The 18,462-nt window shown below is 45.9% G+C and overlaps 1 protein-coding gene across 1 annotated transcript; it reads left to right on the forward strand.

Annotated features, from left to right (window-relative positions):
- Nucleotides 1-17,462: 17,462 nt before the first annotated feature.
- Nucleotides 17,463-18,170, forward strand: LOC114512124 (ubiquitin-60S ribosomal protein L40-like). Its single transcript, XM_036015198.1, has one exon. It carries the CDS (start codon nucleotides 17,618-17,620, stop codon nucleotides 18,104-18,106), a length of 489 nt encoding a protein of 162 aa, XP_035871091.1. The 5' UTR covers nucleotides 17,463-17,617; the 3' UTR covers nucleotides 18,107-18,170.
- The last annotated feature ends 292 nt before the right edge of the window (nucleotides 18,171-18,462 follow it).

Below are 18,462 nucleotides of genomic sequence, written 5' to 3' on the forward strand. Positions count from 1 at the left end.
CTTGCTGTCCCTTCTGCCTGTGATGTGCTTCCCCAGCGCTCTAGAGGCTACCCAAACCTCACTCTTTACCTCTATCTCATCATCCTTTCTTACTTCCTTCATAGTGTTCATCACAAATTACCTAGTTTTTTAAAACTTATTTGCTCACTGTCTGTCTTCTCAACCGGAGCTCTATACAAGCAGAGATTTTTCGTTTTTGTTCACTGCTGTCTTGCAGCTTGAAGTAAGTAAGCTCTGATTAAACATTAAGTATTTTTCCTGAGATCTCAAAGTTACTAAATGGCAGAGATGGGACTCAAACACAGTCTTCCTGGGAGTTCTTTCATGATTCCGAATGGGTAGGGAGAAACCAGAGTCTGGTTTCTGTCTTCCTGGAGTTTCTCGTCCACTGAGGAAGAGATCAAATACAGAATCAGAGGGACAACTGGTTTCAAGCTCCAGAAAATTCCCCCACTTCATTCTTTTATTAACAATATTTTTAATTTTAATTTATTGGGGTTACATTGGTTAACGAAATAGGTTTCAAGTGTGCAATTCTATAACATATTGTCCATACACTGTATTGTGTGTTCAGCACCCATAGTCTAGTCTCCCTTCACCATTCACCCCACTTTACCCTCTTCTACCTACCCCCAGTCCCCTTATCTCTGGGAATCACCACACTGATGTCTGTGTCTGTGAGTTTTCGTTTTGCTTAATCCCTTCACCTTTTTCACCCACCTCCCCGACATCCCACACCCTGACAGCTGCCAGTCTATTCTCTGTATCTATGAGTCTGTTTCTATTTTGCTTGTTAGTTTATTTTGTTCACAAGATTCCACATACAAGTGAGAGCATATGGTATTTGTCTTCCTCTCACTGATGGTTTCACTTAGCATAATACTCTCCAGGTCCATCCATACTGTTATGAAAGGCAAGATTTTCTTATTCTTTTATGGCTAAGTAATACTCCATTGTGTAAATGCACAATACCACAGCTTTTTTCCCACTAATCTACTTTTGGGTGCTTGGGCTGTTTCCAGATCTTGGCTATTGTACATAATGTTGCAATGAACATCGGGTGCATATATTCTTTCAAATTAGTGTTTCAAGGTTCTTAGGATATATTACCAGAAGTGAAATTGCTGGGCCATAAGGCAGTTTCATTTTTAATTTTTTGAGGAAACTTCACGCTGTTTTCCACAGTGGCTGCACCAGTCTGCATTCCCACCAACAGTGCACAAGGGTTCCCTTTTCTTCACATCCTCACCAGCACTTGTCATTTGTTGATTTATTGATGACAGCCCTTCTGACAGCTGTGAGGTGATATCTCATTGTGGTTTTAATTTACATTTCTCTGATGATTAGTGACATTAAGCATCTTTTCGTATGTCTACTGGTCATCTGTATGTCCTCTTTGAAGAAGTGTCTGTTCAGGTCCTTTGCCCATTTTCTAATTGGACTGTTTTTTTGGTGTTGAGTTCTTTATAAATGTTGGGTATTAACCCCTTATCAGAATTACATTGGTGAGTATGTCCTCCCATTCAGTGGGTCATCTTTTCATTTTGTTGATGGTTTACGTTGCTGTGCAAAAACGTTAGTTTGATGTAATCCAAATTGTTTTTCTTTTGTTTCCCTTGCTGACTTCATTCTCTTCACATATTTTCCCTTGAAAATCCACACTCATCACCAATAAGAATTTATCAGATCCCTTTATTTCCTACATAGAGTCTTCCACTAACTTCTGTGTTATTTTGCTTCCCACATATCCCCACTCTCCACAACCACTACACTGGCCCAGGCTTCCTCTGTCCTTTGTCAAGACTACGACAATCAAATGGTGCCCCCATCTCCACTCTTGCCTCTGTCTCTACACTGGAGCCAAGACAATGTTTGTAAAATAGAAATCAAATCGTGTCTTTCCACACTCCAAACCCTACTACAGGATGAGGTCTGGTCTCATTAACATTTCTTCGAAGGCCCCTCAGGAGAGGTAGGTGGACACCTACCTACCTCTGCAAGTCATGTTACTCCTGTTACTCCTCTCTCTCTGACAGTTCCCGTGAGTATTTAGCTAATTATTGCTGGGAAAGAGGAGCGCAGGAACTTGGACATTGAACTTAGTCAACTGGGGAACATGAGCCTGTTTGCTTCACCAGGAAGCTATAGCCATACACTCCGGGGGGTTATAGCATTGCTCCACCAAGGGGCTTAACACTCCTCCCTTCCCCACTCCAATACCAGATTGTTAGGGGACACAGTCGGAGGTGCTGGGCCATAGGGGCCTGTCCATCTAACTAGGGGATGTAAACCCATCCAAAGCCCGAAAAAAATCAGGAAGCTGATGGGTCATTTTTAAAAATAACATCCCAAGCCCAAACTGATATAATCCCGGGAGAACAGAGAAACACTTTCTCTCTCTCTCTCTCTCTCTCTCTTCTGCACTCACATTTGCCCGTGCTTGCCCTCTCCATGGCCTGCAGCCACGCCAGCTCCTCACACAGGCTCCAGGAGGAAGCCAGAATACCACAGCACAGCAATGGACTGCAACTGAAAACACGAGCTAAGCTAGCCAGATACTGGATTTGGACTGGACTTGAACATGGAGCAGAAACTCTGGACACTGGCTTCTGTCTTGGCCTTGCCGAGGGCATGACTAGACTTTTTCCACAGTGAGACAGACGGAGAAGGAAAGTTGGGAGGTCAGGAGGGGAACCCCTTTAAGTGTCTATCATCAATCAAGTTCACCCCAGAGCCCCATCCTCCCGTGTGGCCCTCAGGAAATACTTCTCCTCGCGATACCATGAGAACTCATTTGCCACCAATAACATGACCTCCGACAGTTCAGTTTGCAAACACCCACGACTCTCTCTCCCTCTAGGCTATGCTCCTGCCCAGAGCACGGCCCCGCCTGCTCTGGGGCTGACTTCCTCCCACTCCACCTCCAGGTCTCAGCTCAGACGTCACTTCCTCTGTGAGAGCTCCTCTGACGCCCTCCCCTACCCCCTCACCACAGGTTTTGTATTTTACCCCCTGTTCCCCATGGCCCTTCACTGACCCGCTGATGACTCCCCGAAATCAGGCCCCTCTGCATCCTGTCCTCACCAATTCATGTCGAGCAGTTTATATATGCTAAATGCTTAGGAACTATTTATTGGATGCATGGACAAACAAATGGAAGTTTGAACAGCTTCCCCAAAATAAGTGTATGAAGTCTTTTAAACGAAATAAGTTGGATGACTGTTCGTAGATGGGAAACCATAGTGAAAGCGCACAGGCCCATCAGTAGCAGCTATGGGGGGACAGAGTGAAGTCTCTCTTTTTTTGGCTGCGGTGTTCTCTCCATAACAGGGTTAGTCAGCTTCTTTTATTTAAGCTAGTTCATTTGCTTATTTTGGAGAACTTATCCCTGCAGAGAGCAGATACAGACATTGTAGTAAGGCTTCCAGGGGCACTCATAATTCAGAAGGATAAAGGTCTAAGCACCAGGAACCTGCAATCTGTTTCACGTGATCCCCTCCAGTAGCTATAGTAATTCAGTTCCAGGTATACTCGCAAGCCATTCTTCATAAAGGATTCATTTTATTTGGGGTGTCTTCAGTGACACAGCTGTTGCTGTGCTTTTCACACCCCCGGTCAGAGTGCTGACCCAGGTAGCTCCTTATCTGGCCCCAGCAAAGCAGGCAGATGCTGGGACTGACGGCAGCTTTGAGGAGACTGGCAGAGATGAACAATGTGAGCGTGATTTTTTTTTTCAAAAAGCACAGTACAAACTCTCATTCTTAGGGAGCATTTCTGAGTCCTTCTTTACTACCAAAGAAAAATAAAATTGCAATAGAGTTCACTTCAAGTGCTTGGATCTTAAGAACACATGTATTAGTCTCTGGCCACTCTAGTGCTCTCAGATGACAGAAACTTCTCTAGAAGCACAAGCTACAGCAGTTCCCAGACTTCCATGAAATGTCAGCTCCCTGATGATCTATCTCTTTGAGGACCAGGTTGATGACAGCAAGGCCCCTAACTGAAAACATGGATTTAAGATTTTCCTTGCAGGGAGCTATAAAGGTACCACAAACAAACTGTAATCCCCTCTAATAATTCTGAAATTATTAGGCTTATTCATTTTTAAAGTTTCACAGGCACCAAATTCTGCTCAATGATTAAAGATTATTTAAAAGGTAATGAACCTCAGTCTGGGTGTATAAGAAATGCCGCTATTGGAAAGTTGTTTTTAATGTCAGAGCACAAGGAAATAGCAAGAAGAAAAATATCATAACAATTTCAACTACGTTCGTGCCACATTCCTCTTATCTGCAGCTGATCACGACACGTGAGCGCTGCGGGAACATATGTCAAACAGAGTCTTTCTCTGCCTGCGTCATGTGGCGTGCTGTGACTCAGTACAACTTGCTGTCAGTGAGGAGCAAGAGGCACAGGGCAGCGAGAGGTCGCAGACAGATAATTCCTGGAGTGTGCGTGACCCTTGCCTGGTTGAGCGTGTGACAGGGAAGGGTTGGGGCAGGAAGCAGCTCTGTCCAGACCGGGTCACATGTACTTGACACCAGCAGTAGAGAATGTCTTGTTCCCTGGTCAAAGCTATTTCTAAACGTGCTCGAGCTGGCACTAGACCTTAGTCAGCTCTGCCCAAAGGATTTCCCTTCTATTGGACTTTCGGGGCAATGCTGTTTAGAGAAAAGACTCTAAACCAGCAATGAGTATGTAGGTACCTGATCAAACTTTCAAATGACTCATAACTGAACTCCAGGTGAATGGGGCTGGGCCCGAACAAACAAAAACAGTGCACTCGTCACACCCCTCTCCCTTCATTCCTTTCCACGTCTCTGTTCCTCTTGCTTTATGAGTAGGACTCAAGTCCTCTCTTTTCTGGTGCCCTCCCTGCCACTGCTCTGCCTTCAGCCTCTGTTCCTGACTACTCCCCTACATTATTGCATATGTAAATGTATGCAAATTTACCAACATCTTGGAACCTAGTTTCCTCATCCACAAAGAGGGGATAATAAGGTCATGTCTCGAGGAATGTGTGCTGTAGAGTGCTCACCACCACGCTGAGCTAACTGGCATGGATTTCAAGTCTTCCCCTCTGCCACCCCTTCTTCCTTGAAGACTGGTCCCAGTCCTGACTCACAGTCGGAGATTCCGGCCGAATGCACAAGGGCACAGGCACTGTGCACCAGCCACACAGATTAGCATTCAAAGAAGAAGGAGTGTGCAATGCACGAAAAACAGAGGATGCACATTCTGAACGTGACACTGTAGATGACGAGGTGGATTCAGTACTTAAGACGCCGCATTTTCCGGGCTGAGGTCACAATAACAAGGGCGCACCCAGTTTCACGCTAAAACCTTATGCACGAACCTGCTGTCTGCTGCAATGATGGAAGGGCAGACTTGTTCCAAGTGGAGAGGTGAGATACAGCCAACTTCTGCTGAATGAGGGACAGCTGATCTGATCTGGCGATCCTCTGGGGGTCCTGCAAGGCCACGTTTCTGTCACACGAACCATTTCAGTGTCAGCTTTCCCGCTCTGAGGCTGAGCCTGGGAAGGAGCCATAAATCACTTTCAATCACGCACACGCTCTGAGCCGGCTGGAGGAGCTGAAATGTCAATCTGCCTCCTTCTCAGAAGCAGGGGGAGGCCAGATGTAACCCAAAGCATCCCAAGCAGCTCTCTCAATCACCATCTTCACTTGTCTCCTCGTTGCTAATTAACCTGTCTTGTCCTTATCCCCCAGTTTCCGGCTGAGGGACGGCCCCTGTGGGGACAGCAGTTGGAGCTTGGGTCCCACAGGGACAGCAAGGCTATAAACGTAATAAAGGCCTTAGCTTCTACTTAGTCCCTAATTTACTTATTCATTCAGTCAATTAGCATTTCATAAGCTTCTATTATCTCTCCATGTACCCAGGAAGCACTAAATTCAAGCCTATTCTAGGAAGCTTTCTTTTGCTGTGTCTAAATTGCCTGTGGTATTTGGGGGGCAGGGATGCACGTGCCTGGGCCCGTCTCCCCCAAGGTCCTGGTTCGGTATTCCCCGTGGGGTGCTCAGAGCTTTACTCAGAGGTGCGGCCCGGCTCTCTCCTTTCATTGCCCATCGCCTTTTATGAATGCCTTCTTTAAGCCATAGTCTCTGGCCACACCCATGGTCTACTTGCATTCATTAATTCAACTAATTGGATAAACTAAATCAGGACCTCTCTTCTCCCACAAGAATTATCCTTCCCTGGACAAACACATACAAGCTCTGAGCCAGGTGCTCGATATAGATATTGCATAACCATGACCCTGCCCGGCCCTGCTTGGGCTGTTTCAGCAACAACCTTCTGGGGACGACGGTCTCCACGTGGAACACACTAGAACAGACTCTCAGTCCAAGGCAAGGTGGCGCTTTCAGAAAGATTTCCAAAGCCGGGCAGAGGAGCTGCCACTTCATCTGGCCCCAGGTGGAGCCGGCCTCCCCCAGGTTCTCACGGCACAGGGGCTGCGCTGTTTCTCCCCTGGCCTCCGTAGAAGCAGCAGCCTGGAATCTGGCTTCTTATTTAAGCGCAGAAACCTGAATCCTAGGACAGACCGTGACCTTAGGAGACCCCCAGAGTATCTGAGAAACAGAATAGCAACTCCCACATAATCAGGAGTTGGCAGGAGCACTGGAGCGGTTTAGGGAGATGATTACTCATGCCTGACTTGAATGTTCTGCCTAATGTTCATTATACAGTTGACATGTTTGAAGTTCGAGGTTGCCATGCCCAAATATTTCTAAGTAATCTGGAGTTGGCCCTATTACCTTGTCTAAAACATGCGATTCTTTATGATTCGACTCTGGAATGAACGAGTGAGAAAAAATCTATGTGATCTCAAGCCCAAGAGGTCAGAGTAAGCTTTGGATTTAAACCTTCCCTGAACACAAATTTCGAGGGTGATATTTTCTCAAGAGCACTTCGGTGCCTGTGAATTCAGAAGCCAATACAGTTGCTGAGTTTGATATGCAGAGTATGAGCGAGAAATAATAGCAAAATTTAATTCTTTAATTCTGATTGAAAGGAGAAAGGTGAAAAAGGGACACCAAATGGTTTAGGCACCGGGACAGAAAACCCCATGAGTTGGAAAGAAATAACCAAAGCAAACGCCTGTGAGACTAATCGGAAATTTGAAATGAGTTGGAAAGAGTTGAACACATACTATGTTCGGTTTCCTCACACCACCGCACCCACTCCACTCCCAGTCCTTACAAGGCAGCAGTGGAGTTGCTGATAAAGTAAATGCACTTTGCATCCCTGGCTTATAGTGAGTGAGTAACTGGCTAGATAACAAAACCAGAGCACAGAATCTACTGTGGTTCCACCGACACACTTTAGACTTCACCTGTTCCTCCCTGGACTGTGACTTGGTGGCATTGCACGGCTCGGGTGTGTCCAGGCTGTTGCCGTGGGGGCAGTCACTCAGACTGAGGGGCTGGGCATCAGGGTCCATGAGACAAAGCTCATTTCGCATGCCTGACATTCTGAATGTCAGAACAGTCGGAGATGCAATAGAAAGAAACCTGAGACAAAAAAAAAGGAAAAAGCCAAATCTGAGGTCGCTAATACCGAAGACCGAATTTTAATTCTTGTGCTCAGTCATGTTATCCCCCTTCTGACCTTTCCCCTGGGCTCTTCTGTTTCTTGTGTACATAAGCACACGTGTGTACACAACTCAATACACGTGTGTGCACACATACACAACATCCCTGCGTTTCTTTTTTCCTCTATATTCCTAAAATAGTAATACCTGTCCTGCTCATATGTATATTCATGGAGGAATACGAAACAGGTAAAATACAAAATCACTTTCTGTTGCAGGAAGACTTTCTCCTGGGCATAATATTTAATAGTTGCAAACCAGAAACAAGCAGAGAAAGCAGGGTATCATGGTAATGGGCGGGGGGGGGGGGGGAGTCTTCCAGGCCACACTCAGCCGAGAATGTCCTTTTCTTTCCTTCTTAAGCCCAGGGTGGTCTGTACAACCACTCTCACTGAAGCCGCGGACAACGCTTTACTAGCGCATTCGGTGGAGAGGAGGACTGGGCGCTCACCAGCATTTCCAAAGGAGCGCTTAACGGAATGTCTAACACTGAAGGCGCCTCTCAGTCTAGCGTTCCGTGCATGGACTTGGATTCACAAAATCGGAACTAGGAAAACAGGTAACTCGGGGGATCATAAAAGAGCTATGTTTGTAAGACCAAAAAGCAAGAAGTCTGAACTTCAGACAATTGCAGGCTGACAACTCAAGAGCTCTGTGACTACACCTGCACGCTGATTCTCAGGAGGGGCCAGTTTGATGGTGAACCGGCGTGCAACAGACTTGGATGGGGAAAGAGACGAGGCCCAGGAAGGAGCATGTAAATGTGAGAATGTCTAGACTGAGGGAAGGGGGTCCCTCTAGAGAAGGAGAGGCTGGTGGTGAGAACCAGAACTATGGCCTGCCCTCCCGAACCTGCTCAGTGGACCCATTCTGAGACTGGCGCTCCCAAAGTTCACCCGTGGCTTCTCGGAGAACACCTATCTGACCGATCTGGGGCAGGCCCCTGGGACGTGGTGGGGGTCTCTCACACTCTGGAGCTCCAATTAAGTTGATCAAGTACATGTTTCTCTTCAATAACATTGCGTGAGCAAAGTCAGTATTTTTTCATGTATTTTCTATCCAAGGGGGCCAGGATCTTTTGGGGGGAAATTACTATGTCTAATTCACACATCCCCGATGTACATAGTAGATGCTCAAAATATTTATTGAATGAACAGGCCAACCTGCCACTCAAAACTGTACAATTTATTCTGACATGGTCTCAGAATAAATTGTCGACTGTCGTGTATTCATTCAGGATATATTTACCGAGTGTCCTGCTATTGTGCTACCTAGGGATAAAAAGAAATAAAAGGTACCCGTGCATTCAAGGGGCTTACATCTCAAGGGGAAGACAGGAGCTACGGTGGAGCGGTGGTAAGGTGGAAAGAAAAGGGCCGGCTCCAGCAGTAGCAACGGCATAGGACTTGGTGCCTGTTTCTCACTCAGCTGCAATGAAGGGAGGATCGGGAACTTAGGAGGAGAAGAGCCCCATGAAGGGAGAGAATATCTGCCCTGCCTGGCGTAGCTCAGTGGATTGAGCGCAGGCTGCGAACCAAAGTGTCACAGGTTCGATTCCCAGTCAGGGTACATGTCTGGGTTGTAGGCCATGACCCCCAGCAACCACACATTGATGTTTCTCTCCCTCTCTCTCTCTCTCTCTCTCTTTCCCTTCCCTCTCCAAAAAATAAATAAATAAAATCTTGAAAGAGAGAGAGAGAGAAAGAAAGAAAATATCTAGTCTAAGGGGGAAACCCACTGGAGACAAAGGGGGTGGTTAATGCAATGAAAACCCTAGCCCCCTCCCCCACCCCCAAAGGAACCTCAAGTACAAGAAAGGGTAGGCAGTAAGCTAAGTGCACCTGCAATAACGATGAGTTCTCTGCATCCCAGCTCTTTTTTGAGCCACTCAAAGGACCTGCGTGTCCCCTGTGCTACACCTTCTGTCCACGGATCCTTGTCCCATCCACGAAGGCCTCACGTGACACGTCCGATTCCTCTTCTCCGTGACAGCCCCCACATGCCCGCCCTGCTTTTCTTCCAACTGAGGTTCACGTGACATGATTTCCATTCACCATTCTTCTCACCCTCATGCTCTTAGACGAACGGGTTGGGAAATGGAAACTCCGAAAGAGCATAAAGTGAAGGAAAACCATGGTCGGGAGGACTCAGGGAGGAGTAACGGGAGGAGAAAAACAAACTCCCTGCACGCTCGGCATCGGGAGAGGCCCTTCTCATCCAGACTGAGACGGGGACCTGGAGGTGAGGGCGTGACACCTTCTTCCCTCCTTCAGCCCTTCCCCACCTCCTCCCCGAGACGCATTCTCTTGCGTGAGGTCAGCCCTCGTGTCCTCAAAACATCTCCATTGTTTTGCTTTTCCTATCCTTCTGCACTAAAATGCTTGTTACAATAATGTGGCAAAGGGCATTGGCATGAGATACATGTTTGCCCAACTTAAGATGTCCAAACATCATTCCTTCATAGTAAATTGTAAAGAAAAAACTGTGAATATTTTACGTGTCACAGGCTACAGTTATTTGCACACATCAAAGGTAAAGGAGGGAAGAAGTATAAACTCAATTTCTATTTGCCTAAATAGTTAGTCTAGTGGTTTATTTTAAAAAAGAAATTTTCAATCAAGGAAGAAACTATCTCTTCTAGAAATTAGAATCTGTTTGGAGGTTCTCTCTTCCAATTTAAACTTTCGCCTGACTTCTAACATTTCAAGTCACACATCTCTTAAATAATGTTCCCTTCTCTTAGGCTGGAGAGCTTCAGCGAGGCTCAATGTATCCCCTTTCTTTCTCCTCATCCTCTCACATCTTATATTCACACTTACGAACGGGAACCCAACTACATGTCAGAAGTGGAGTTCCAGTGGCCAAGCCAATGGACACCAACTTCCCTTCCTGCGGTCTCATTCTATATGCAGACACCTCGAGAAAGAGCTAAAAGAAAACAGACTTCACTCATCATCAACATTTTATCATCTTTTTTTTCTCTAAAGGAGCTTGATTTAGTGTCACCATGCACCCAAACTCACACCTTCTCTCTTAAAGCAAAACCTAGCATAAACTGGACAAGTCCTGCCCCGCCCCCAACACATTTAACCTTTTTTGCAGCCCCTGCAGCCTTTAGAAGTTGAGTCTACCATTGGGCAATACTGTTGCAAACCTCCCACCGCTTATGCTATCAAATCTGTTTAAAATTCCATCCCAGGAGTTTCTGTCTGGCAGAGATGAGGCTGGCTGTTTGTTTACTGAAACAATTCTCCTAAAAATGTACACAGTGTATTCTGAGAACACAGTGGAACCTTGAACTTGCTTCAACAAAAAGCTTGACTCCCACCGCATCCTGCCACAGTCTCAGCACATTATCCTTCTTGAGTTTCATTTCTGTATTACAAAGTAACACGTCAGCTGATATTCAGCATTTTGCATCTAGTGCATTCTCATAACTTCTAGGTGGCCTGTGGCTCATTTCATTGCATAAATCTTTCTTCTGCAAGCTACTAGACAAGCTTTATCTGGGAGGAGGAGGAGGGGGAACGGGAGGAGGGGAAAGGGCAGGAGGGAGAAGAGAAAGAACAAAAACAAAGCAGGGTTGTTGTTAAACTTGATGTAAGGAAGTGGTTTCCTTGACAACCATAACCACAAGCAAGTTGTTAGAACCTCTTCCTCACCGGCCTGGTTTGTTTAGTTGCTACAATACTTCAAAATATTTTGATGCAGTCGGGTACTGAAAATCTGAATTTATAGAACTAGCTAGAAGCAGAACAGGTGATAAACTCTCCAAACACTTGTCAAGTGTTAGACACTAATTGTTTTCAAATATTAAGAGTTCAGCCTCGAGACACAGCCTCTGAAAGGGCAAATGCTGCAAGTTTGATATTTAAGATCCAAAATAAATGACTACCCTCGAGGACACAATAAAAAAAAAAGATTAGCTAGAAATGCCAAAGAAGTAAAAAACATTGCTCAACAAGAAAGTGGCATTTAGGTGTTACTAATTCATAAGTAAGTGCCAGATGCTAATTCTGTAATAAAAAAGAGGTGAGCTTCAAGATTGTCAACAGAACACCAGCAATTTGGTCAAAAGTACTCCCAAGAGTATGTCTTTTGACAGAATTAGACATGAAATATGGAATATCAATGAAACAATGACTGAAAAATTACAATGTAAAAAAAAATGTCTCATAACTTACAAGATTCAATGGATCTCTACCTCAAGTAAAATTATTTTCCCAAATACCAACTTTTCACCAATAATATGGAACTATACAGCTTGTGTGGATGATTAAAAACATTCTAAAAATCAATAGGAAATTATGTACAATGTGCTAGGCACCCTAAGATAAAATTACTAGCAAGAGCATATAACTCTTTTACTGTCCAATTCTCCTTCTGAAGTATGTCAGGGACAGGATATAATAATAATAAAAAAAAGAAACAATGCAGTTTAAAAAACACAGTTTACCCCTCCCCAACCCACTATTAATTCGGGAGCATCTTCAGACTCGCTGGAAGCAGGGCAATTGTACTAAAACAAAATACATAAACAATTATGTTCGTGTTCACATGTGTTCATCAAGATATAATTGTGCAAAAATATGGGCTGGAAATGTGATTACGGAAAGTGGTAGACACTATGAGAAATTGGGGGTCTGGGTTACCAGACAGTGTCAGGGGACAGAGCTTTACTCCAAAGCTCTGAGAGAGTCTGTAAACTGGATATGAATTAAGAATGGGTTGGGGGGAGGCAGCCAGGCAGGAAGAAAAGGATGAAGGGAGAGAAGGAGGGGAGGAAGGAAAGAAACAGACAGAGACAGAGATGGAGAGAGACAGAGATGGAGAGAGACAGAGAGATGTGGGAAAAACACAGGCCGAGCTGCTCAGTGCTGGGGACAGGCAGCAAAGCTCTTAGACCAAGAGTGAAGGTCGGAATGAATCAAGCGGAGGCCCCAGGCACCATCATTAAACAGGAGTTTGAGGAGAACAGTGTCAAAATGAAACCAAAAAAACACATCCGACACCTAGTCATGAAAGGGCCTCAGTTCTCTCTCCGTGAACCCGGAGAACTCAAAGAGAGTCACGAAAATATTGCTCAACAAGGAAAGTGGCATTTGGGTGTTATTAATTCATAAATAAGTCAACTCTTTGCATACGTAAATTCTTACCATACTGTTCCACAGAACAGAATGTGGGGGCTCTTCCATGCAGCCGCGTGGTGGCACAGAACTGGGGTTGTAAGGAAAACTTTGGCACCGCCACAGCCATTGCCTGGCCCGCGCCCAGGGAAAGGCCTCCCCTCCGCCGCTCAGTCACCCAGCCGTGGCGTCCTTGTTCGAACCCCCAACTGCGGCCTGAGGAATTCCGGCCCCTGGGTTCTAGACAGAACTGGCCACACAGCAGAGTGAATTCCAGGAAGCGTTTGCCAGGCAGAACCTCACCAAATTCATTGCTTTCCATACTTGAAATGCTTGCTTGCAAAACATCATGATGGCGCATTGTGTAAAGGACAGAAAACCCAGACATTTCTGAAACTCCAAAACCTGCCCTTGCATTGATGCAGGCCGACAGAGAGCTCCATATTGAGGCTGTTTCATGGAGTTCTTCCTACATTTCCGTTATTTTTAGTAATTTTTGTTTGAAAATGTATATAACTATGTGTCACTTCTATTTAAAAAATTAAGATTTTTTTTATTGAGCTCTGGAGCTACCACATTAGCCTTTATTTGAGAAACATTATAAGAAATGCCTACCACAGTACTATTGATGTTACTCGTTATATTCCTAAGGATTCCCCTTAAGAAGACCCCCTGAAAAATGTGCCCCCTTGTCGTGCACGGAAAAGCACTGTGCTTCGCTTCTCCCAAGGGCCTGTCCGTATCTCAGAGGCACTCACCATGGAGTAGACCACGCTCCTCTCCTGGCACAGAACCAACCTGCGGCCCCCGCCCGTCCATCACACGGAACCTCCCAGCACGCATTTTCTGGATTCACTCCTGGATCAGTGATTGTTTTTTCTTTACCCCTATTTTCTCTATATTGACATAGTCCCACTATTCCATTCTCCATTTTTGAGTTGGTTCATGTAGTTCCCCGAGTTGAAGGAACTCGAGTTCAAGGCACACCACCCCTCCGACCCACAGGTGGAGCGAGGCCAGCGCATCACACTGAGGTTGGACAAGAAGGCCACCCGTTTCAGTCCCGACGGGAATCTGCGCCCCTCCTCTCGTGGGGGAGGACCGCCAGGGAGACCACCCCCGCCGACAGACCACCTCGTCCAGGGGAGGGCAACCCTTAGGGAGGGCAACCGTTAGGGACCGCGCTTTTGAGTATCATGGAATACCACCCAAATCTTCCGTCCGTCCGTAAAATAGAATATGCGGCACTTTTTAAGAGATGGAAATAAGAAGCTGGAGTTCATTGCTAGGAAGAAATCTCTACTTGATCCCTTGCCTAGGATGGAAGAGCCCCCTCCTCTGCTGGCAACTGCTGGCTTCCCGGTGGCCTTCCTGGAGGCGCCTGCACAGGCTAACCCCTGCAGGCGGCAGAGGGAGCCTCCAGCAGCCTGGTTCTCCTGAGCCTTCCGGGGGAGCCCACTGCCCATGATCCCCCCAGGAAGGGCCTGGCGTGTTCTACTTCCTTTTGGCTCTGCACAAGGACAGCGCCTCCCTCTCCATTTGACCTGGCCGTTAACTTCATCCTTTCTACTTAACTCCGCTCTGGCCCTCTCCTTGACCCACATTTTTTGCTCACTGACCCACATTTTTTGCTCGGTGTCCCCAAGGTTCTACATGTTGCAATATATACCTGGCCCAGGCCACCAGGAGAACTCACCCGCCCCCTATCCGCAGCTGCTCCCCCGAGCGAAACTGAACAACTCATCCTGGTTTTAAAACAGAAAGTCTCACCTCCCGGGAAGCCCCCCAGTCCCAGGCAAACAGGGACGGTGGGTCAGTCTACTGCCAGCCTACACTGCACAGTGGCAAATCGACAGCGGAGGCACAATCCTATTTATTTCATTCCTTATCTGGTGTACAACCTTTGAAAAGACAGCACTGGGAGCAAACATCATAAAACTAAGTGACCTATGCATGCGAGTGACACGGAGGTATTCGTAGCGACTGAGAGTCCCATTCTCTCTCCCCGTCACCCTGCGTGTTTCAGGAATGCCTCTGCTGCCTTCTGCCAGGACGCTCAAGGAACAGACTTTTTAAAAACTGACCCGAAGAAAATGAGGTGAAGAAAGAGTATGTGCTGTCTAAAAATAAACAACAAATTCTAACCGCCCCCAAAATGATTCTGGGATGACCCAGTGTCATCTCCTGTACACATCTCCCCCACCCCTTGTGTGTAAATGTACAGATCTATCTCAGAAAACAAGAGAAAACACAAAACTCCGTGCCCAGGGAGGCCCAAGGTTGCAAACCAGGAGGTGACACCATGTCAAAAACATCATTGCCATGAGCCCTGGTGGCCAGGAAGGAGACTCTGGGAGCCTGAACGGTCAAGAGACGTGACAGGGCTCACACGTCACAGATCAGTCACTGAACACCTAGGAGTCTCTCAAATCACAAACTCAAAAGTGTGCACACAAAGAGGCTCTTGCTACATTCTGGTTTCAGTCGTCAGTTTCTGAGTGACCAACAGGACAACCTAACCACAGTATGAGCATTTCCAGTGAAGAATATTTCCTCATACTGTTTAACAGAAATAAACGAACACACAGGCATTTCCAAGCTCTGACCCTTAAGTGTCTGTAGTTGATACACTGAAGAAAAGATACACGTAGGGTACCCTGGAATGAGAAGCAGAGTAAGTGGATGCAGCATGCATACAGTTGGGCACCTAATTCTGGGGGTAATATAATCATTCTGTCATGCAAGATGCATGTCTGGATTGATTCTAAGATTTGGAGATTCTCAGGCTAAGCTGCTAATTTATTCCCCAAACTACATACCTGAAAACAAAAGCCACAGCACCTCCAGCCTCAGCAGCAACTGATTTGTGGCTGAGTTGCCTGGCTGTATGTTTCAGGCCCAAGGCAACCCCTGAGTGAGGTAGGCAGGGCTCTTCTCCATTAAAGGGGCAACAGGGGAGCCAGTGAGTCCCAAAGCAGATGTCCAAAGCTGATCAAGAAGAAATCCCAGGGAGCAAAGAACCAATGCTTCTCTTAGGCAGGCCTGGGCTCTTTAATTAAACAGACCCCTGACTTTACATGATAGTTAATGCAAGAGAGATGAACTTGGTTATGAACAAGCAAAAGCTTGTTTTAATTGCAAAACTTAAATAAACTGCGGAAATGATTAACATGGATTATCAGCTGGTAGACACCTCGAGAGATTTCGAGCCTCTAAAATTTTCTAAAATTACTGATTTAAGACAAGCTGGAAAAGCACATTGTGCAATAGTTTCCTGAGTGCAATTTCACTATTCTAAGGAAATAATTTAAGCAATTTGCATTGTACCACTTACATGTAATCAAGACTCAGTGGCATATAAAAATAGAGAACACAATACAAGTTAGAGCTGGGAGACTCTAGCTATCACTGTTTCTAATTTGTTGAGCAATGGAACTCTTGTTTAAAAAAGGTAAATCTTCTATGCAACCTCAATATATCTAGAACAGATGAAATGTTTTATTGATACAACTTTATGTTGTAAGTTCACTTCTCTGTTCAGTGCTATAAAGTCTGTCACTAAGAACAAGAAAGTTTTTTGGATGAATGAGACCAGGACTTATAGATGACTTGCAGACTTACACCAATTTTAGAATCTCATTTATTTTCACGTTTTCTTTGCAACCACTTCTGAGGGTGATGACAGCGATTTCCACGGATAAATCGCTGCAAATGGTGATAGACGTTTTTGTAACAGCTTTTCATGCAACCTTAAGATATTCTTTAATTAAATAGAGCAAAGGAAGTTTAATTCCAAAGTCTGCACTAAAACAAGAACAAGTTAACATTGACAACATATCGAGAAACTGGGGTCTCCAAAGAGGTTTTTGTTTTGGGGGGTGTTTTTTTTTTTGGTGATTGCAATAAAGACAGTTAGCTGTATTCTTAACGAAAGTCAGCTCCTCTTCCTTTTCTGCCTGGGGACACAACACATCCACCTTTGCCAGACTTCATGTCCAGTGCCTAAGATCCAGCCAATGAAAACCGAACAGACCAGATACGCATGACTCCCAGCCCCATCAGGGGCAAACCTGCTACAGGCAACTCTCCACTCCGTCCCTGAACAACCAATCGGCTGGACAGGACTCAGAGGGTCTGGAGACGAGGACAGGGCCACCAGGTGGGAGAAGCCTGGCTTCCCAAAGGACCGTTGAGAAAGGCTGCTTGCCGACCAGGAGTAGCCTTGATAGATTCGGAAAAGCAAGCAATAAACTTTTACTGCGGTAAGCAACTAAAGTTTGGAACTTCGTTACGGCAGCCAGTATTACTTATCTTCACTTAATATAACGGTTAAGGTAGAAGTGGAAATAATATTCGAATCAAATGTTTGCAGAGCTCCTGAAACATTTATCCAGAAGCCATGATTTGAAAACTAGAGCTTTCATCCAAACTTCCAGAGAGAGAGGTATCTTCCTTGGCACAGGGCAAAGAGAACCATCTCTCAAAGTTACCAAAAAGTCAGTAGGCTTTTAGTAATGTGAGAGCATGAATGCAATCAAGATAATTTCCATTTTCTGCAGTACTGTGAGAGACTTAAGGTTCTGTTTCCTCCCACCCTCCATAAATCTCAGGAAGTTCACAGGCTGTATCGGCAGTTGTTGGGAGTATAAGGTGGAGCAGAGCCTCTCCTTTCTTTGCGGGGGGCTGGGGGGGAATGGGGAGGCGGTGCACCTTCTCTGCCATTCCTTTCCTGGTGAATTAGCCACAGGAAAAGGGAAGTTGTGGATGGCAGGAAGACCAGCAAAGGCAGGGTCAGAGAGCCAAACTCAACTCCCACATCCACTACTATTGTTTTAAAAACCACTCTATAGAGGTATGATTGACATACAGAAGCCATATGGCTCCTTCTTCTCAACAAGAAGGCGGTGGAGCAGCCTCCCCAGTAGATGCAGAGTTGCAGATCTTGGTGAAGACCCAGAATGGCAAGACCGTCACCCTTGAGGGTGAGCTAAGGGACACCACTGAGAAGGTCGAAGCTGAAGTCCAAGACCAGGAGGGCATCCCGCCTGGCCAGCAGCATCTGGTTTTGGGGGGAGAAATGGCTGGAGGATGCCCCACGCTCTCAGACTACACCACTGAGGAAGAGTCCACTCTGCACTGGGTGCTTGGTCAGAGGGGCAGCACCGTCGAGCCCTCCCTCAGCCAGCTGGCCCAGAAGTACAGCTGTGACGAGATGATCTGCCCCAAGTGTCACACCCGCCTGCACCCCCACACACACTGTCAACAGCCACAAGAAGTAGTGTGGCCACACCTGCAACCTACCCCAAGAAGAAGGTTAAGGAAGTCTCCACCACAACCTTGGCCAGCAAGGTGGCCTTCTGCCTGAACCCTGTGGCCCTGGGGCATCCATGAAGTTTCCCTTTCATTGACTGGAGCAACAAAAATAAAAACCTATATATATATTTAATTTCTACAACTTGATGAGTTTAGAGATAAAACCCATGAAATCATCACAACAATCTATGTGTAAACCTGTCTATCACCTTGAGAAAAGTTTCCTCCTCTCCCTTTATTTATTGTTTTTGTGGGTGGGTATGTGATAAGAACACGCATTTACTATCTAGTCCTTTAGTAAAATTTTAACCATGCACTATGGTGTTGTTGACTATATTCATTATGCTGTATAGTCTAGTTCTACCGACTCATCTTTTATAACCAAAACTTTGTTCCCTCAAACTAGTA

The sequence above is a fragment of the Phyllostomus discolor genome, chromosome 14 (assembly GCF_004126475.2).
Source record: "Phyllostomus discolor isolate MPI-MPIP mPhyDis1 chromosome 14, mPhyDis1.pri.v3, whole genome shotgun sequence".
Lineage (NCBI taxonomy): Eukaryota > Metazoa > Chordata > Mammalia > Chiroptera > Phyllostomidae > Phyllostomus > Phyllostomus discolor.

Bases quoted from the DNA above. Each gene is read 5' to 3' on its own strand.
- LOC114512124 (XM_036015198.1), top strand. From the start codon at position 17,618: ATGGCTCCTTCTTCTCAACAAGAAGGCGGTGGAGCAGCCTCCCCAGTA.